The sequence below is a fragment of the Mus musculus genome, chromosome 11, assembly GCF_000001635.26.
Source record: "Mus musculus strain C57BL/6J chromosome 11, GRCm38.p6 C57BL/6J".
In the NCBI taxonomy this organism is placed as follows: Eukaryota; Metazoa; Chordata; class Mammalia; order Rodentia; family Muridae; genus Mus; species Mus musculus.
The window spans coordinates 120,759,828-120,780,744 of NC_000077.6; the positions used below are offsets into that span (position 1 = coordinate 120,759,828).

The 20,917-nt window shown below is 49.4% G+C and overlaps 1 protein-coding gene and 1 pseudogene across 2 annotated transcripts; both read left to right on the forward strand.

The window, feature by feature from the left end:
• Positions 1-2,966: 2,966 nt before the first annotated feature.
• Positions 2,967-4,565, forward strand: Hmga1b (high mobility group AT-hook 1B). 2 transcript variants are annotated; one of them, NM_001166477.1, is made up of 2 exons: positions 2,967-3,163; positions 3,197-4,565. In NM_001166477.1, exons 1-2 carry the CDS (start codon positions 3,062-3,064, stop codon positions 3,383-3,385), a joined length of 291 nt encoding a protein of 96 aa, NP_001159949.1. In that variant the 5' UTR covers positions 2,967-3,061; the 3' UTR covers positions 3,386-4,565. The 2 variants fall into 2 exon arrangements, with proteins under 2 accessions (NP_001159949.1, NP_001159948.1); NM_001166476.1 differs by having other exon boundaries at positions 2,967-4,565.
• Gm11771 (predicted gene 11771) lies at positions 5,437-7,559 on the forward strand (annotated as a pseudogene).

A 20,917-nucleotide genomic window follows, 5' to 3' on the forward strand; every position in this document is an offset into this window, starting at 1 on the left:
TGTTTTTTTTTAAGATTTATTTATTATTATTCATTAGTACACTGTAGCTGTCTTCAGATGCACCAGAAGAGGGTGTCAGATCTCATTACGGATGGTTGTGAGCCACCATGTGGTTGCTGGGATTTGAACTCAGGATCTTCGGAAGAGCAGTCAGTGCTCTTAACCGCTGAGCCATCTCGCCAGCCCCCGACACTTGGTTTTAATGTCTGTGTGTATCTGCACAGGTGTGAGCATGTCTGCTGCCAGATGCACGTGTGTGCACTCATGATTGGAGGCCAAAAGGTTAATGTCAGTTTTCTTGCTGGGTCTAGTTTCCCCTAAACTCCTCCCAAAGGCCTTTCCTTCTGTTGTTCGACAAAACTTTTCCTGGAGAGACACAACATGCATATCCACGCTCTCCATTAGGTAGCCCATAAAAGACCAGTGTACAGACACCACCGGAAGCTTGGTGAGCCATGAGATTTATTGGGGTTACCTATGGGAGTATTGGTGAGGAATTTCTTACAGGATCAGATGGCATTCACTGTAGCTCAGCTCCAGTGACAGCTCACAAAGACTGGAAACCTGGAGCACAATTCATAGCCTGAATGCAGCTCAACAGGTGGGAGAGTATCTCTTTCATGTGGTTTAGTTGGTCTAAACCTCTTGTAGGTTGTGGGGTAAGTGGGTGCGGCCGCAGGCCACGTCAAACCCACTTGTTTACTGCCTTGCCCGAGCATGCGCAGTGAGGCTGCATGCGTGGGCTGCCTGCCAGGCTGGACAGTTCCTCGTGATCCAGACCTGTCAGCCTATCTGTGAACGACCTAAGCTCGTGCCTGGAGAGAGAGAGAGAGAGAGAGAGAGAGAGAGAGAGAGAGAGAGAGAGTGTGTGTGTGTGTGTGTGTGTGTGAATTCTGATTGATTGGATGATGTGGGGTGGAGCTAGAAGGAGGAGTCGGCGTGAGTAGTGAGAAGAGTTTAGCCCTTGCTGCAAGAAAGATGGAGTAGTAAAAGCTGCTGTTGTAAGTGGTAGAAGCTAGCAATTGTAAAAGAAGCCAGTAGTAGTGAAGAGAGTTTTTTAGCCCTTGCCCTAGGTATGTGGGAAGCCACATGTGCCGTTGCAGAGTGGCACTGACTACTGCTGGCCACCACGCATAAGTTTGGACAAACAACCAATGTGTACATATGCAGTAAAGTTTTTTGCAAAGACACTGCCTGGCCCGGGCATGATAATGAGGTTCTGTAAGGTACTGAGAGTATAACCAATCAGATGTGAGACATGCAAATGAGGTATGATAATGAGGCTCTGTGAGGTACTGAGAGAGAGTAGCCAATCAGATGAGGAACATGCAAATGAGGCGTAGTGCATAACCAATCCAGGTGTGAGACACGCCTCTCCTAGGCCTATAAAAGCAGCACCAGTTCTGGGCTCGGGGTCTTTTCACCTCTGCAATCAAGCTCTCCCAATAAACGTGTGCAGGATCCTGTTGCAGCGTCATTCTTGCTGGTCGAGTCCGGCGCACGCAAGATAGGTAGAAGCCAGAAGTAGTGAATAAGAGTAGTTTTAGCCCTTGCCGTGAGTAGTAGTAGAGTAGTGAGTAGTTTAGCCCTTCCCCTAAGAAGAAGCTGCTGGGGAAGAGAGCTGTAAAAGAAAGAGCCTGAAGTAAAGATGTTGCTGCATGAACCCGACTTGGTGCCTGTGTCGTTCTTGTCACCACCGGCTCGGAGTGGAGATGACGACAGTAGGTAGGTAACTCAGCTGACTTTTGCGTCTTCTGGGCTCTGATCTGCAGTCTTTCTTCTTTGCTGCTTGGTTTGTCTGAGAGAGACTCTCAGCTTTTGTTGCTTACCCTGACAGCAAGGGATCTTGTGAAATTGGTCAGTTTCAGGAACTTCCTGAAACTATATGAGTTGTTTGCATCCCTACTTAAGGAACTTCCATGCAGGATGGGGTGTTTTAATTTCAAAGGAAACTGTTATACAACAGTCCTCACATAATGTTGTAGTTAGGGCTCAGCACATGACTCTGGATAGAGAAGTCTTCAGACAACATAGGTGACAGGAGATAGAGCAGGAGCTGTGGAGGGTGAAGACATCTTAGGAGAAATGCGCTCCTAAGGGCGAAGCTAGCAGATGACTGTCTTCCCAAGACGTTGGAGCTTGATGCTCCCTTCCTGGTAAACCACTTCCTCCTGCCTGGTGGCCAACTGGCATCCCTGAAAGGCCACCATTTCCCAGGAGTTCCGATGGCCACCAGACAGCAGGTTGGTCACAATCCACAGCTTTTGTCATAGAAGGGGAAGGGCTTTGATCTTACTGGATAGATCAGGCCAGACACCAGTATTCAGTGCCACCTGGAGGTTGGCTATAGGACTTGGTGGTTTGCTCAGACTGGGATCAAGGACACAGTGAGCAGGCATGATCTGTCCCTGTTAGCTATGAGGAAACTGCCAGGCAGCAGCAAATGATTGGGCTCCGGGCCCCCACTGTGTATGCTGTCCCCTGAGCCACAGGAAGGTCCCAGAGCACCCTTCTGACCAGTGCGGAGGAATGCTCAGGGGAAGGGTACTGCTGTCCCTGCACTATAGAGCACTGGAAGTACAGCTGCCTCCTTTCAGCGACTCACACGGTCTCAGTGCAGAGCCTGGACTGAGCAAGGGAAAGGCGGCAGTCTGAGCACACCTCCTCCCCAGGGCTGTCCATGAGGCATCTGAGCCTCCTGCCCGGCCCAGATGTCGTGTGACCTGCTATGACTCACTGGATCGTGAGTACTTGTTCCATGAACCCTGACACACAAGACAAGAGACCCTCAGCACACCTCAAACAATCGCCAGACACGGGTTGAGGTGCACAATATTCTCTGATTACTCCTAACTGGCTCCAAAGAACCAGGTCTCTGCTCAGAGAAGAGGAGATGCACAGAGGTACTCAGGGTTTGCAACTGGGGCAGGAAACCCCAGAATCCATGCTTAGATTTACAAGAGTCGCCTCTAATTGGGACTCCGAGTCGGGGCTATTTCTGGTGTTGGCGCGGCTCCAAGAAGGCACTCACTGTGTGCTGCCCCACACATAGAGAAGGAGAATGAGCGAGTCGGGCTCAAAGTCCAGCCAGCCCCTGGCCTCCAAGCAGGAAAAGGATGGGACTGAGAAGCGAGGCCGGGGCAGGCCACGCAAGCAGCCTCCGGTGAGTCCTGGGACGGCGCTGGTCGGGAGTCAGAAAGAGCCCAGTGAAGTGCCAACTCCGAAGAGACCTCGGGGCCGACCAAAGGGAAGCAAGAATAAGGGCGCCGCCAAGACCCGGAAAGTCACCACAGCTCCAGGGAGGAAACCAAGGGGCAGACCCAAGAAACTGGAGAAGGAGGAAGAGGAGGGCATCTCCCAGGAGTCCTCTGAGGAGGAGCAGTGATCACCACTCGCAGTGCCGCCTGCTCCATAGCCACTGAGGAGCAGCTGTCCCCTGGGACTGGAAGCCCTGCTCCCAGGCCCCTCCCCGCCCCCACTGCACACTACCGCACCAGGCACCAGCTGCAGGCTCTGCTCCGCAGCACCCAAGGGAGCAGGATTCGGCTCAGTCCCTGTGCCCTCCTCCCGAACACACCTGCCCCATCCTGACAAGGCTAACTTCCCATTTAGCCGCAGCCCGGCCTGCTGCGCACCTCCCTCAGAGCCGTGGCTCTCTGGGCGCTTTGTTTTGCGGGTCCCTTCTGCCCTGCTGTTCCTGGCTTCCCCGTAGAGGGTCCTGGGAGCATTCCCTGGCCTTAAGGGGCCCCGGCCCCATCTCACTCTGACAAGGCCCAGTGGCTGACCTAGCAGCAGCAGTGTGGTCAGGGCAGGGGATGCTTAGATCCCAGCATGTCCCCACCAAAGTATCACCGGGTGGGTTTCTCAGCCCCTCCTGCCCCACCCTACAGAGATCATGCACTGGGTTGGCTGAGCCCCTTGACAACAGGAAGTAGGATGATGTTGGCTCCACCCACTTTAATGTTCTCACCTGAGACTAGACAGATGGGGTTACCGCCCATCTCCAGAGTAAGGGCCTGTTCTCGCCTCCACCAAAGGCAAACGGGCACCAACACGCCTCCCCCAGTCCACTCTAGGCTGTTCCTTCCTCCCGCAGGGCACTAAGGAGCTAGCCTTGCCGCCCCCTCCTTTTCGCTCCTCCCTGCCCCCCATGGTTCTGGTTCCATCTTCTCCTCTGTTCACAAACTACCTCTGGACGGTTGTGTTGTTTTTTTTTTGTTCCATGTTCATTCTTAGATACCCACTATTGCTGCTGCTACCAGCGTCAGATGTTCATCCTCCTGAATTTGCCTGTATTCTCTCCCCCACACAATACACTCGAGGGGAAGGGGGGCTGGGGCGCAGCAGACTGGTTACCTACCCCACACTAAGGAAGATGGGGCCCCACCCCGTGGATGCTGCAGCAGAGTGAGGATGGGGGCCCACTTTGATGGGAAAAGGGTGTAGGGCCACCTCCCCTTGTTCTGTGGGGGAGGGGTGGCCAGTATTTGTCCCAGCCTGGGGCTTCCTCCCTGGTTTCTTATTTGCAGTTACTTGAATAAAAAACAAATAGCCTTTTCTGGACAGTCAAAAAAAAAAAAAAAAAAAAAAAAGATTTACAAGAGTCCTGCCTCAAAGTAAAGACGGTGCCTCAGTGTCTCTGCCAAAGGCGGAGTTCCTGGCTGGTACGGGGCAGCAGGTGAGGGGCACCTGGGAGGAACAGATTGAGGGGAACAGCCAGGGGACTCTCTAGACACACTGCAGGCATGGTGGGTTCTTGGGTCCCTGGGCATTGGAATCCAGTGTGCCTGCTCCAGCTAGATCACATCACTACCTTCATTTATAACAACAAAACAAAAAGTCCCAAGCTGATGCTTCTGTCCAGATAATTCCAAACCCAGCAATCTCACTGCCCTGGGCCGAGGGTGTGGCTCACATCACCGAGCATCACTGATGGGGCACCGTTGGCTTAGTATGCTCTCAGGCCCTGGGTTCAAGACTCCACATCTCATTGCTGAAAATTCAGATTCCTTCTTTAGGTTGCCCCTTCCTTCCCGCTACACTGCTGTGTCAGACCCTCTCACAGGCACATGTGTGTGCACACATGCTTCCACTGCTTTGTCAGACGTTCTACATGTGTGTGCACACTTCTTCTCATTGGCTCGTTTTGTTTTGTTTTGGTTTGGTTTTTTGTTTTTCGAGACAGGGTTTCTCTGTATAGCCCTGGCTGTCCTGGAACTCACTCTGTAGACCAGGCTGGCCTCAAACTCAGAAATCTGCCTGCCTCTGCCTCCCAAGTGCTGGGATTAAAGGCGTGCGCCACCCCCACCCGGCTCTCATTGGCTCTTTAAGTCCCGCACGAGCAGCTGATTGGCACTTCTGAGGAGCAAGGAGGGCTGCCAGGAGGGAGCAGAATGTCTGCCCCAACCCTGCCCCACTCACTAGTTCCATCTTAACAACCTTAACCCTCCCCTTACTGCAGGAGGACACTGGTGTCAGTAGCATGAAGCTGAATTTCAGTGGGCTGAGGGCCCTGGTGACAGGGACAGGGAAAGGTGAGTGTGAGCAGGGAAGCAGGTGAGTGTGAGCGGGGAAGTAAGATGAATGTGAGCAGGCAAGTGAGGTCAGTGTGAGCAGGAAAGTGGAGAGAGTGTGAACAAGGAAGTGGGGTGAGAGTGAGCAGGAAAGGTGAGTGTGAGCGGGGAAGTGAGATGAGTGTGGAAAGGTGAGTGTGATCAGGGGAAGGTGTGTGAGTGAGGAAAGGTGAGTGTGAGCGGGTGGGGAGTTGGACTGGAAAGAGGAAGGAGGCCAGCCTCAGCATTGTCCCCTGGCCAGAGACCTGCTGCCCACCAGGTCAGATTGCCAGCCTCTCCTTGGCTACCACGTGCTCCACTCTGAAGGACAAGCTGGGCTCGGCATCAAGGCAGTTCCTAGGTCCAGGCTGGGAAGATGGGCACTAGTCACCCTTCTCTGGGACACCATCATGAGCATGAGGGGACTGTCTTCTTTGACCTGATACCAGTCTGTCTGGCCTCTGACAAGGGGATAGTCCTACCTCACCCTGGCTTACAGCCTTTTGGTCAGCACACTTGCGCTGCTTGGAGCAACAGTCTTTACTTAACCCTTCCAGGACCCAGATCCTTCTGTAACCAGGCCTACAAGGCCCTTGTTCCACCATTCTCCTACAGGGAATAGACAGTGTACTGTGAAGGCCCTGCATGCCTCAGGAGCCAAAGTGGTGGCTTTGACTCGGACCAACGCAGACCTGGTCAGCCTTTCAAAGAGTTAAGGCACAGAGACTGCCATGGCTGGGGCCTGTTCTCCACCCTCAAGAATACATTAGAAGCTGGCTGAGACAATGTCTCAGGCCACCAATGTCCCCCACAGTGTCCTGGGATAGAGTCCGTGTGTGGACCTGGGTGACTAGGAGGTCACATAGAAGGAGCTGGGTGGTATCGGCCCTGTGGACTTGCTGGTGAACAACACAGGGGTGGTGCTGATGCAGCCTTTTATAGAGTCTACAAAGGAGATCTTTGACAGGTGGGCCCTCAGGGAGAGCAGGCAGGCTGGGGAGGGTCACTGAAGATGGCTGGCTCAGTAGGCTGATAGTCCCCTTCTGCTAGGTCCTTCATTGTAAATGTGTGTGCTGTTCTGCAGGTGTCTCAGGTGAGGAGACAGGAGGGCTGTGGCCCAGATGCAAACCTGGAGAGGGTGGGGTGGGATAATGCATATGTTTGCCCTAAACTCTTGACTTCCAGATGGTAGCCTGAGGCATGATTAACTGTGGAGTGGCAGGATCCATTGTTAACATCTCCAGCTTGGTGGCCTATGTCACCTATCCTGACCTGACCACCTACTGTGAGTGCATTGTGGTAGGAACAGGAGTAGGTTCTGTGTGGTCCTCCCAGAAGGAGGACTGAATAACTGAGGGGTCCTCAACACTCACACACATCCACAGGCTCCACCAAGGGCACATTAACTATGTTGACCAAAGCCATGGCCATGGAACTAGGGCCACACAAGGTAGGCACAGGGGGCCGGGCCACACCTGAGGGACAGGCGATGGGCACCTGGGGCAGGGCTGGGGGTTGAGGGTGAGGACTATAGAAGGCTCTGAGCACTGGGCTCAGGGTTCATCTGGACAGAGTAAGCAAGCTCATCAGGCCGGTCCTGGGGCGGCGAGTCCTGAGCTGGGCAGGTAGGGCTCCTTCCTCAGCTGTGCCACCAGCTGTGGCTTCTGGCCCCAGATCCGGGTAAACTCCGTAAACCCCACTGTGGTGCTGACTGACATGGGCAAGAAAGTCTCTGCAGACCCTGAGTTTGCCAGGAAGCTCAAGGAGCGCCACCCACTGAGGAAGTTCGCAGGTCAGCTGGGGACAGTGGGTGAGGGGAACTATGTGGTTTGTCAGCAGCCAAGCAAGGGAGAGAGCCTTGACTGGTCTGTTCTCCTGCAGAGGTTGAAGACGTCATCCAACAGCATCCTCTTCCTGCTCAGCGACAGAAGTGCCTCTACCAGTGGCGGTGGCATCCTGGTGGATGCTGGCTACCTGGCCTCCTAGTCTGCCCAGATGGCACCTACAGACCCCTGGAGACTTCCCTGGATCCACTCTCACACCACACCTCTGCCTTCAACCCAGGTCATCAGCTCTGCTTCTACCCTGTGGATCTACCCCACATCCATCCCCACCCTCAGGTCCAGGATCTCCCATCCTCTGTATCAGCTAGGCTGGGCTGATTTGCTTAAATAAATGGACCATAGTTTCTGTCTTAGTCAGGGTTTGTAGTCCTGCACAAAACATCATGACTAGAAAGTAAGCTGGGGAGGAAAGGGTTTATTCAGCTGACACTTCCACGTTGCTGTTCATCACCAAAGGAAGACAGGACAGGAACTCGCACAGGACAGGAACTTGGAGGCAGGAGCTGATGCAGAGGCCATGGGTGGACGCTGCTTACTGGATTGCATCCCCTGGCTTGCTCAGCCTGCTTTCTTATAGAACCCAGGACTACTAGCCCAGGTGTGGCACCACCCACAATGGGATGGGCCCTTCCATCCTTGATCACTAATTGAGAAAATTCTTTACAGCTGGATCTCATGGAGGCACTTCCTCAAGAGAGGCTCCTTTCTCTGTGATAACTCCAGCTTGTGTCAAGTTGACACACAAATCCAGCCAGTACAGTATCCCAAATCCTGAAAGCACACACCTGGTGCACTGTGGAAGCAGTGTTGTATGGTCATCTGTGCATTTACACGACCCATTGTTTTGTGCAGAATGCCTGGGTGGAGAGATTACATAGGTGCCCCTAGTTCCCCCTTTGGATCCTGCTGCTGCCTCTTGTCTATCACCTCCTCCAGGCCTGTGTCAGTGACCATGGCCTGGAAACCCCAGGTTTATGGTGGCCCTGCATGACCTGGGATTGGGATACAGACAGTTGGCTCTTTAAAAAGGAGGGGTATACAGTCAAACAATATGTGAAACTGTTTGTCAGGGTTAGTGGCTGAACAGAAGTGGGAGTAACACAAGGATCCCCTTACACAAGGAAGTGGTTTTTCAAAGTGCATGGGATTGATCCAACTACAGAGAGTGGAGTCTGTTTAGTCAACCTTTGTCCTGGCTGCTCCTATGGCAACTTGACACAGGCTAGAGTCATCAGAGAGGAAGGAGCCTCAGATGAGAAAATGCCTCCATGAGATCCAGCTGTAAGATTAGCATTTCCCTAATGAGTGATTGATAGGGGAGGGAACAGCCCATTGTGGTGCCATCCCTGGGCCAGTGGTCCTTGGTTCTACGAGAAAGCAACCCAAGGGAAGCAGTGGTGCCACACGCCTTTAATCCCAGCACTTGGGAGGTTAGAGGCGGATCTCTGCTGGGCATGGTGGTGTATGCCTTTATCCCAGAGCTCAGGAGGCAGGGGAAAAAGGATCTGTGGGTTCGAGCCAACCTGCTGAGTTCTAGGACAACCAGGACTACATGGAGACCTCAAAATAAAACAAAACTGGTTTTATTTGTATGGGTGTTTTGTGTGCATATATCTGTGTACAACTTGCAAGCCTGATGCTCTCAGAAGTCATGGCATCAGAGGCTCTGGACCTGGAATTGTGGGTGGCTGTGAGCCAATATGTTGGTTCTGGGAACCCATTTGTTGATTTTTTTTCTTTCCTCTTGCTTTTTTTTAAAGATTTATGTATTTATTTATTTTAATGTATATGAGCACACTGTAGCTGTACAGATTGTGAGCCTTCATGTGGTTATTGGGAATTGTATTTAGGACCTCCACTCACTTATTATTTGCTACGCTCTCTGGTCGAGTCAGCTTGACAGGCTGAGGCTTGAAAGCTACTCACAAGGCAAAAGAGTTTCACAGAAACTCGCTCTTGGAGTCTGGCGTTCTCTCTAACCCATGCATTAATTTTCCATTCCCGCGTTAGTCTAGTGGATGGATCCACATGCTCTCTTTTAGTATTTTCCTATTATAAGTGCCTTTTAAGATTGAATTCTGACATAGCTAAAGCCTTCCGCCAGTGTTCCAACAGTCCTAGAACATCCTTGAGCAAGACCATGGGCTTAAAATTTAGTAAGAATATTGCTATTCAGTGACATTTAGAATAGCCTCTGGTATTATATTATCACTTAGAATAAAAGCCAAGTTGCATCCATATATAGGAATTTACAATGGTTTAGGAAGTAGATCGGGCTATGGCTTTAGAGTATTGCATTATTCATGAGATGGTTAGCTAGAACAGAACTCCCTAGTTAGAACCATGACTTGGGTGTGAAAGCCCTTGCCCTAGGAGAGTAAAGACCTCACACCTGGCTTCTAAGCTGAGTTACACCCTTACACTCGTATTTACAATGGCCTAAGGGGAAGGTGGACTATACAATAGACTAAAATAGGAACTATGGCAAAGGCACGAAGCCCTTGTTGATCCCAGTTGTTAACAATGAATTTTATCCCAGGTGGTTCCTGTTAGACCTTCTGTGTTTGCATTCCTCTGTTTTATATAAGAATCCAGTAACCTCTTTGTACCTTGCTGGTATGTTACCCAACTTCCTTATTGTCTTCAGTATAAAAAGTCTGATGCTCGATTTGACAAAATACATTCAGATACTACACAACCTCTCCTGTGTGCATCTGTCTGTCAATTCATCCGACGCTTTGCCCACCCGCGACTAGAGACCCTTTCCACACAGACAAAGGGGCCCAGAGGGTCTGCGGCAATTATTATACATAAGTGCACTCTAGCGGTCTTCAGATGCACCAGAAGGGGGCGTCAGATTTCATTATGGGTGGTTGTGAGCCATCATATGGTTGCTGGGATTTGAACTCAGGACCTTACCCTCTGAGCCATTTTGTTTGTTTGTTGAAACAGGGTTTCCCTGTGTAGCTCTGGCTGTCCTTGAACTCAGAAAACAACTGTCTGCCTCTGCCTCTTGAGTACTGGGACTTACAGGAGGGTTCTCTGACCACCTGGCCTATTTTGTTGATTCTTATGTAACCAATGCAGCAACTCCATATCTGGATTTTCTTCTGCCTCCAGTAAAGACTTTTGAACTCTCCACCTTCTTTAACTACTTTTTAAAAGATTTGTTTATTATATGTAAGTACACTGTAGCTGTCTTCAGACACACCAGAAGAGGGTGTCAGATCTCATTTCGGATGGTTGTGAGCCACCATGTGGTTGCTGGGATTTGAACTCAAGACCTTTGGAAGAGCAGTCAGTGCTCTTAACCGCTGAGCCATCTCACCAGCCCCTTTTTTAACTATTCTGTAGTCATCTAATAACCTACATCCCTATATGTGAATATACACACACAGCTCTGTGAAATGTAACCTGCAATTCAGTTATTACTTAAAACTAAAGTAATGAGATAAACTTTGTTTGACAACAGACATCAAAGGAAATGGACATTACTTGTAAATTATAGCAAACCAATGTAGCTTGTGAATTTATTGTTACTTTTTTTTCGAGACAGGGTTTCTCTGTGTAGCCCTGGCTGTCCTGGAACTCACTTTGTAGACCAGGCTGGCCTCGAACTCAGAAATCTGCCTGTCTCTGCCTCCCGAGTGCTGGGATTAAAGGCATGGCTACCATGCCCGGCTTATTGTTAAAGTAACTTTTATTAGCAGGATATACCTGTCTTCTGGGAGATTTACTCAGTTGGCTAACCTAGGCCTAGTCCTGGAAGCCTCTGTACATTCCATTCTGGGCCTAGAGTGTTTCCAGCCTCTGAGACTTACACTGTTGAATAAACTCACCCTTTCAAGATCTTTCTGAACTCTGGTTGGCTGGTTCAACTTAGCTCTTCTGGCTCAAACTCCTCTCCCAGCTGACTACTGATTCAATCTGGCTTCTCACAGTGTAATAGTTTATATATGCTTGGTCCAGGGAGTAGCATTATTAGGAGGTGTGGCCTTGTTGAGATACATGTGGCCTTGTTGGATTAGGTGTGTCACTGTGGGTGTGGGCTTTAATACCCTCTTCCTAGCTTCGTGGAACTAGGTCTTATACTAGTAGTCTTCAGATGAAGATGTAGAACTCTCAGCTCTTCCTGTACCATGCCTGCCTAGATGCTGCCTTGTGTTCACCTTGATGATAATGGACTGAACCTTTGAACCTCTGAAGCCAGCCCCAATTAAATATCCTTATAAGAGTTGTCTTAGCCGGGCATGGTGGCGCACGCCTTTAATCCCAGCACTTGGGAGGCAGAGGCAGGCGAATTTCTGAGTTCAAAGCCAGCCTGGTCTACAGAGTGAGTTCCAGGACAGCCAAGGCTACACAGAGAAACCCTGTCTTGAAAAACAAAAACAGATCACAGGGCTCCCAATGGAGGAGCTAGAGAAAGTACCCAAGGAGCTAAAGGGATCTTCAACCCTATAGGTGGAACAACATTATGAACTAACCAGTACCCCTGAGCTCTTGACTCTAGCTGCATATGTATCAAAAGATGGCCTAGTCGGCCATCACTGGAAAGAGAGGCCCATTGGACACGCAGACTTTGTGTGCCCCGGTACAGGGGAACGCCAGGGCCAAAGGGGGGGAGTGGGTGGGTAGGGGAGTGGGGGTGGGTGGGTAAGGGGGACTTTTGGTATAGCATTGGAAATGTAAATGAGCTAAATACCTAATAAAAAATGAAAAAAAAAAAAAAAAAAAAAAAGAAAAACAAAAACAAAAACAAACAAAAAAGAGTTGTCTTGGTCTTGGTGTCTGTTCACAGCAGTAAAACCTCTAAGACACTCAGTTTCTCACTGAATTGCTCTGCTTGGCCTTTAACTAGCAATCTATTCTAATCTCCTGGCTCCTTCTCATTCTCCGGCTCATTCTTTCTTCACTTGTGTTTAGCTTGTTTTCTCTGCTACCTGTCTCTGTAAAACTGTCCCAGGAAAATCTACCTCCAGGTGCCACAAACCTAACTGCTACCAGCTGAAGTGCAGACTCAACTCCTTTGCACTGCTTCTCACCCAACCACTGTGTGCTGGGAGTAAAGGCATGAACCACCTTAATTTTCTGCACCTGGAACTTGCTCTGTACCAGGCTGGCCTTGAACTCAGTGATCTGTTTGCCTCTCTCTCTCCTGGGATTAAAGGCCTGTCTGTATTCCAGCCAGAGTAACCATGTTGCTAGGTTTAATTTCCTGTACAGTTAATATATTCAGATATTTTGGGAAGATAAAAGTGTGTCCTTCTACATTTCTTTCTTTCTTTTTTTCTTTCTTTTTTTTAAGATTTATTATTATACATAAGTACACTGTAGTTGACTTCAGACGCACCAGAAGAGGGCATCAGATCTCATTACAGGTGGTTGTGAGCTGCCATGTGGTTGCTAGAATTTGAACTCTGGACCTTCAGAAAAGCAGTCAGTGCTCTTAACCACTAAGCCATCTTGCCACCCCCTACATTTCTAACATACTGTGCACAACACTTGCTCAGAGTAGAATAGGTCAAACCAGGCTGAGAGATGCCACACAGCATCCTGGGATCAACTAAACATGTCCGCACACTCTCCCTTCCATCAGCTAAACACATTCATACACAAGTTGCTAGATTTCCTGACAAGCCAGGAACAGATACATTTTCTTCTGTGGCTCCCTACAAAATTACTGCTTGTCTTGTGGCCCCTGGCGCCCCCAATGCTTCCGTTAGTACCCTTGCCTTCTAGAGTCACTCAGCATGGGCTGGGGGAGCAACTGTTTCTTTTCAGAGCCCAGGACATCCTCAGTAGCTAAACCTCTAATGAGACAGCTGTTGCAGTTGTCACACTGTTTCCACCTCCATCAGCTGTGTCACAGATGTAGACTAACAGACAGCTACTTCAGATATGGATTAACAGACAGCTACTTCACAGATATGGACTAACAGACAGCTATGCACATGTACATGGAAATGGTAATGACAATTCAGAGTCCACGCTTAGGTAAATTATCCTTTGTCTATTGCTGTGTCCTTGCACAGCTTGGATCCTTGAATGCTGCCTAGGGGCAGTAAGAAAATGAAGAAATGACAAATGTGTGCAAACAGAAAAGCTGGGTCAGGAGCCTGGTGAAGAAGCCACAGCTCAGCAGCAGCTCAGTGCGCTTGTTACATAGACTCCAACAAGAGAGGCTGGTTATTGTATCCAGCTGAACAAGGAGGCAGTTTAGCTAATCTCTGTAGGAGAGCCATGTTAAGGTGGTCACACAAGGTGCAGACAGCTACAATGAACACTTTGTAAACACTGTCAACATTCCCAATCAGGCCAGAAGAAGGCTTTGCAGTCTCTCAGACAAGGTCTTGCTGCTTCCATGGGCTGAGGCTGGGTCCTTGACACACCATACAGCACACTTAACTCACTCCCATGACTGTCTACTGAGTCAGAGGTTCATAGAGGACCAGTCAGCTGGGACTCTCCCTTGGGGGCACCATGATAGCACATCCAGTAATTCCCAGGGCTCTTAGATTAACACAGAGATCGCACAACACCTAGCCCCTTAAGGTACCTTGAGCTTTCTTACTTTTTGGATTCCAAATTTCCTGTCTAAAAACAAATGACCTAAACCTAAAATAGTTTGAAAAGCCCATACAACAAAGAAATTAAAAACAGGTCATGGTCCCTACAAAATTTCAACTTTCTCTGCCAGGGGCTGGAGAGATGACTCAGTGGTTAAAAGCACTGACTGCTCTTTGCAGAAGACTTAAGTTAAATTTCTAGTACCCGCGTGCTACAGATGCTACAACCATCTGTAACTCCAGTCCCAGGGGATCTGATGCCTTCTAGCCTCTGCAGTCACTGCATTCTATGATGTACAGAGCAAACTTACCCACACCAAAAAAACAAAACTAAATCTCACGGGGCGTGGTCTCTTGGACGTGTCCCTCGTCCTTAATCACAGCACTTGGGAGGCAGAGGCAGGTGGATCTCTGTGAGTTTGAGGCCAGTCTGGTCTACCAGGTGAATTCCAGGACAGCCAGGACTGTTACACAAAGAAGCCTTGTCTCAAAAACAACAACAACAACAAAAGCTTTTCTCCAGGGCCTATGAGTGCTGGCTGGCAGGTAAGTGGTGGGAACCCACTGCTGATTTGGCTGGGGTCTGTTCACTTGTGTGGCTGTCACCTCCAAGGCATAATTTCCTGGCCAGAGTCATAAAAGTTTGTTACTAGGGTTTTTAGGCAAAGGCCTGTGAAAATCCCAACAGGCCAAGTCTTTATATCTTCAGTGCACTACAGAGCCAAGAAATGAGGTAAAGGAGAGAAGGAAGATTTAAGCAACTCACACACACACACACACACACACACACCCCTCTGTGCATGTGTGCCCCTCCCCCACATACACTACATATCATTTGATATGTTTAAGAGCTATTTCTACTTTATGTTTTATCTCCCCCCCAACCCCAAGACAGGGTTTCTCTGTGTAGCCCTGGCTGTCCTAGAACTGGCTCTGTAGTGCACTGGAGATACACAAACTTGGCCTGTTGGGATTTCCACGGCCAACCTTTGCCTGAAAACCCTAGTAACAAACCTTTCTGACCCTGGCCAGGAGAAATCACGCCTTTGGGATGACAGCCACACAAGTGAACAGACCCCAGACAAATCAGCAGTGGGTTCCCACCACTTTCCTAGCCTCGAACTCAGAGAGATCTTCCTGCCTTTTCTTCCCTGGGAGGGTGTGCTGGGATTAAAGGTGTATGTCACAATCGCCTGGCACATATCTTTTAAAAATGTTTGTATTAAGTTTTTATTTTGTCTGTCTGTCCTGTGGAGTCGGAAGGGCAACTTCTGAGAGTTAGTTCTTTTCATTCAATATGCAGGTCCCAGGGACTGAACTCAGGGTATTGTAGCTTGGTGACAAGCACCTATTTATTCACTGAGCCATTGCACCAGCCCTTGACTAACCCTTTAAGTGACACTGAGGATTCCCTAGCTCCCACTACCACTTCTGTGTCTGTCATATCTGTGTCCTTAACAACAGTGTCCTTAACAACCATCATGCGCCAGGCAGTGGTGGCGCATGTCTTTAATCCCAGCACTTGGGAGGCAGAGGCAGGCGGATTTCTGAGTTCGAGGCCAGCCTGGTCTACAGAGTGAGTTCCAGGACAGCCAGGGCTATACAGAGAAACCCTGTCTTGAAAAAACAAACAAACAAACAAACAAACAAACAAAAACCATCGTGCCTTGACCTCACTGTGACTAGCCAGTTATGGCTTTTCCCCAGCAGGTTTGAACCCAACCTCAGCCTTTGACCAACCTTGGGCCCTGACCCTGAGATCCTGGTGTGAACCTGAGCCAGAATTCCTTAATCTCTCACAGATGTTGCATTTCTAAACACCACACTGGGACCAAGGGGGTGGGGCTGGGGTAGGGCTCTCTCTCTCTCTCTCTCTCTCTCTCTCTCTGGCTCGTTCTTTTTGGTTTTTCGAGACACGGTTTTTCTGTGTAGCCCTGGCTGTCCTGGAACTCACTCTGTAGGCCAGGCTGGCCTCGAACTCAGAAACCCACCTGCCTCTGCCTCCCAAGTGTGGGGATTACAGGCATGGGCCACCACTGCCCAGCCATCCCCTTTCTCTCGGGTTCTCTGTTGGATGAGCTCACACTGTAGGTCCCACAAAAACTGTGTTCCGAGCACCTGGTGCTTAAATCTTTCCTTGTGATGTCAATGCACTCCGTAGAATATGGGGGTACTAACTGTGAGAGTGTGCATAAGTCAGTTGTGTCCACTAAATAGAACATTGAGTTACTATCATCGTTGCTAGGAAACACACACACACATAACTCGGCAGGCTCCTGTCCATGGATTCTACTTTTGTTTACTCTACAAAGGAGACAGTAAAATGCTTCGAGGAGTTTCCAGAGGCCGACCCATCCCCAGAACTGGAAGGACTGGAGACTGCAGCCATTCTTACTGGTCAGAGCCAGAGGCTTTCGCTCTGCACTGCAGCGCCCCCTACCTTCTGTACGCATGCCATGTGCCAGAGGCTCTCGCTCGGTGCTGCAACGCCCCCTGCTGTCTATATGCCTGCCATGACGGGAGCTGAACCTGAGCTGAGTTGGGGCAATAGCAGCAGCCAATCTCCTAGCTACCGACCACTTCCTGCTGTGTAAATTGCTGCCTTTCTCCAGACTCTACTCCTGCTCTTGAGATGTATACTCCCCTTTGGCCTTTCTTCTACTATGCTCCATTGTAGCTAGCAGACCACCAGGGGTTCAAGTCTGAGACTCAAGTCTCTTCCCAGAATATCTGAACAGCAGGAATGCCTGGATCAGAGTAGAAAACTATTAGAAAATGTGTAACCATAGCCAAAAACTAGACAAGAGTGCATGGCTAGTCACCCAGGAGAGACACAAAGACACAAAGATGTCGTGCAGAGCCTTCAACTTGACCAAGTGAATATACAGATAACACAAATTGGACTTTTTTGGGGGAGTGGGGGAGTAACAAGGGCCGGGGGCAAAACAGGGAAGGACTGGGAAATGAATGTAATAGCGGTGTATGGTATGAAATCTCCAGAGAACCTATACAAATATTACTGACTGAGTGAAAGGGCATGGGATAGCCGCACACTCTGGACAGCCCAAGCACAGAGTTTGGCTTCTACAAAGGAAATCGACCTTTTCCTCTGTTTGTTTGTTTATTGTTGTTTTAAGTTTTCTCAGAATCAGTTCAGCCCATTGGTGCACCTTCCCTGAGCACTGTGGAGATTTGGTGTAGAGCTCTGGGTAACCCTGGGTAGCTTGCTCTTTGGATGAAAACAAACTATTCAAGAAACCTTGGAAGTCATACACACAACTGTCAAAGAGGAGCCAGCTGTGTAGATGTAGATTTTCCAAAGGCACTTCCCAAGTAGGTTTTTTTTGCGGGGGGAGGGGGGGAAGAGGGGCGTGCAAAGCTAAGCTTTGAGAGCATCTGGGATCTACACAAGCCAGTGAGACTCAGGGCACTGTCACTGCTTAGGAATTAGCATGAAAAGGAATCCGATTCTCTCACCATCTGCCCTTAGGAACCCACAAGTGGGGATGGGGAGATGGTGTAATGGGGAGTGTCCTTGTTGTGCAAAAATGGCTTCCTTTGGGATCCCTTGCAAGTGTGTGTGTGTGGGGGGGGAGCTGAGTGAGGAGGCAGCATTGATCGGCTCCCCAGGCTCCAGGGGAAAGATGGTGGGAGGAGGGAGGGGGTAGTCGTTCCCTAGCATCCAGTCTGGCTGAGATGTGTAAAATGTGTACCACCATGCTTCAGGTCCGCTTAAGAGACCCCATCTCAAAAATAATGCGCAGATCAACTGAAGATGACAGCCAATATCAACTTCATGTACATGTGCAGGTGAACACAGATGAATCCACACACACATGAACACATACACACACACACACACTTATGAACACACATGCATGCCACACATGAACACACACACACACACACACACACACACACACACGGGATCTCTCTCACAAACACACATACACCACTACCAACAAGTCAGAAACTGTGGGCAGGAATATATGTCAAGTAAAGCTACATTCAGGAGAAGGGTATTCAATTGGGACACTGGTTGTCCAGAAATAGGGGCTCCTGTACCAGGATGGTTTTAAACCCACTATGAAGCTTTGAGTTCTCCTACTTCCACACAATGAGTGCTGAGATTATAGGTGTGCATCACCACAACCAGATTGGTTTTTTTGTTTGTTTGTTTGTTTGTTTGTTTTTTGATAGTTTCGCTGTGTGACAGCCCTGGAACCTGTTGGCCTGACCAGGTTGGCCTTGAACTCAGTGATCCATCTGTCTCTGCCTCAGATTAAAAGTGTGTGCCTGTGCCACCATGCCCAGCTCACCCAAATTGATTGACTACAACAGATCATTTATTAAAGAGAACTTTTACGTCTAGTCTTGCTTCTCATGAACCAGAGACACCAGCGAGAATGGAGTCTTCATAGATACGTGATATTTATCATAGATGCGAAGCCAGCTTCCTGGCTACCTGATGCTTAGGTTACAGGACCAGCCTTGGCAGGTGGAGGTACGGGGGACACAACCACATGTTCTCTGTCCCACAGCAAGCTGCTTCAACTCTGGCAGTCAAGACCTTGTCTGTTCTGAGCAGTTCTATCACCGCTGAAGGTGGTGTGGACAGACTTTCATCCTTGGAAAGACTGTTTGCTGGTGGAGCCCATGAGTGAATACAGTGCAGGCAAAGGAGGAAACCTGATTGCTAGGGGTAAAGGGGAGGTCTCCAAATTCCAGTACTGAATGGAGTTGAGACTTGCTGCCTCTCCACATTGAGGTCACAAGCAAGTGAACTGGCTGATACAGATGACAGCATTCCTCACAGTATCTTAATGTTACTATAGGAGTTCTGCAGCAGTTTGCTTTCTTCTTCTTCTCCTTCTTTTGGTTTTTTCGAGACAGGGTTTCTCTGTGTAGCCCTGGCTGTCCTGGAACTCACTCTGTAGACCAGGCTGGCCTCGAACTCAGAAATCGGCCTGCCTCTGCCTCCCAAGTGCTGGTATTAAAGGCGTGCGCCACCACCGCCCGGCTCTTCTCCTCCTCCTTTTTCCTTCTTTCTTCTCCTTCTTCTTCAAATTTTTTCCCTTTTTTTCTTTTTTCTATATTTATTTATTATGTATACAGCATTCTGCCTGCATGTATGCCTGCAGGCCAGAGAGGGCATCAGATCTCATTACAGATGGTTGTGAGCCACCATGTGGTTGCTGGGAATTGAACTCAGGACCTCTGGAAGAGCAGTCAGTGCTCTTAACCGCTGAGCCATCTCTACAGCAGCTTTTGATAACTCCATGCTCCCGTACTTAAAGGTCATCCAGTTCAACTGAATCCCTGCTTCCCAGCCTCAGCCCTCACCCTTCTATCCAGAACCCAACTGTACAGAGCCAAAGCCTCTCCCTGAAATTCCAGTCCTAAGGACTCCAAGAACTGTAAGATCTGACCCATATTGGAATTTCTCTCCCTTTTGTGTGTGTGTGTTCATGTGCACCTTACAGAGATCTCTCTGCCTCTGTCGCTGCCTCCTGAATGCTGGGACTTGCGTGTGCAATACCATGCCCAGCCTGGTTTCCACCACCATGAAGGACTCTGGGTATGTTTCCCTCCTGGTGCCTTCTGCCCTTTACACACAAGCTCTTCCAGTGACACGGAGAAGCCATGAGCCCATCTCTGAGTTCAAGGCGAGCCTGGTCTACAGAGTGAATTCCAGGACAGCCAGGGCTACACAGAGAAACCCTGTCTCGAAAAACCAAAAACCAAAAAAACATAACTAGCTCACATGACACCTGAGCTCAGCAACACAGTTTGTTCTGGACCCAGCAGTTCCACCCTCAAGACCTCTTTGCTTAAGACTGTCAACTACTCTGTATCTAAAGCGAGTTGTATGGTGGCCCCAGACCTGGATCGTCTGAGGGAGTGTCCCTATTCAGCCCTGGCTGATCTGAAACTCATGATGTAGATCAGACTGGCCTCAAATTTATGGCCCTTTTGCCTCAGCCTACCCAGTCTTGGGATTACATGTGGGAGCCACCACACCTAGCTTCAAAGTAGGATTTTGGTTTTTTAGTTTTTTGTTTTTTGTTTTTTTCCCCAGACAGGGTTTTTCTATGTAACAGAGTCCTGGGTAGACCCACTTTGTAGACAAGGTTGGTCTTTAACTCACAGAGATCCACTTACCTCTGTTTAGGGAGTGCTGGGATTAAAGGCATAAGATACCCACCACACCTGGCCAAAGTAGGATTTCTATAGCATACAAAGCACGCACATTAGCATCACCCCCTCCCAGGCACCCTTCCTTGTGGCCTTCTAGGCAAGTGAGCCATGCCTTCACCCCTATTTTTATGTAAAAGTCCCTGCTGGGTGTGGTGGTGCACAACTTTTTTTCCCTGCCCTCAGAAGATAGAGGTGGTAGACTTCTGTGAGTTCAAGGTTCACCTGGTCTACACAGCAAGCTCCAGGACAGCTAGGGCTACTAAGTGAGACCCTGTCTTTAAAAACACAAAAGTTCTTAGTTGAACCATTCTAAGCCTGGGGCCACTGATACACACCTTTCCACACCTACACAAGCACACATGCCAGAGTACAGGGTACACACCCTTCCTCAGCATGTTCGCACAAACACTATGTTATGCATGTGCCCGTGTACCCAAGTACACCAATGCACATGGCTGCCATGTCTCCACTCTTTCATATAACCCACGTGCCCATGCACATAACATCTGTGCCCACATCGGCCTTAGTACACACACACAGTCACGCACATGGAGTCATGCTTACACATGTGTATCAGTGCTTCCATCATACGTGTAGAGAAAGATCACACTAGGCCCGCTTGGCTGCACAGCGTGGAAGGCTAAGGAGGCGGGCAGTGCAGCAGGAACAGGCCTTCCTGAAGATTGAGCTGCTGTGTGGATGCCTACAAAGCTGAGCAGCCAGGGGTCTGGGTCATGTATGACAAGAGGAGCCACAC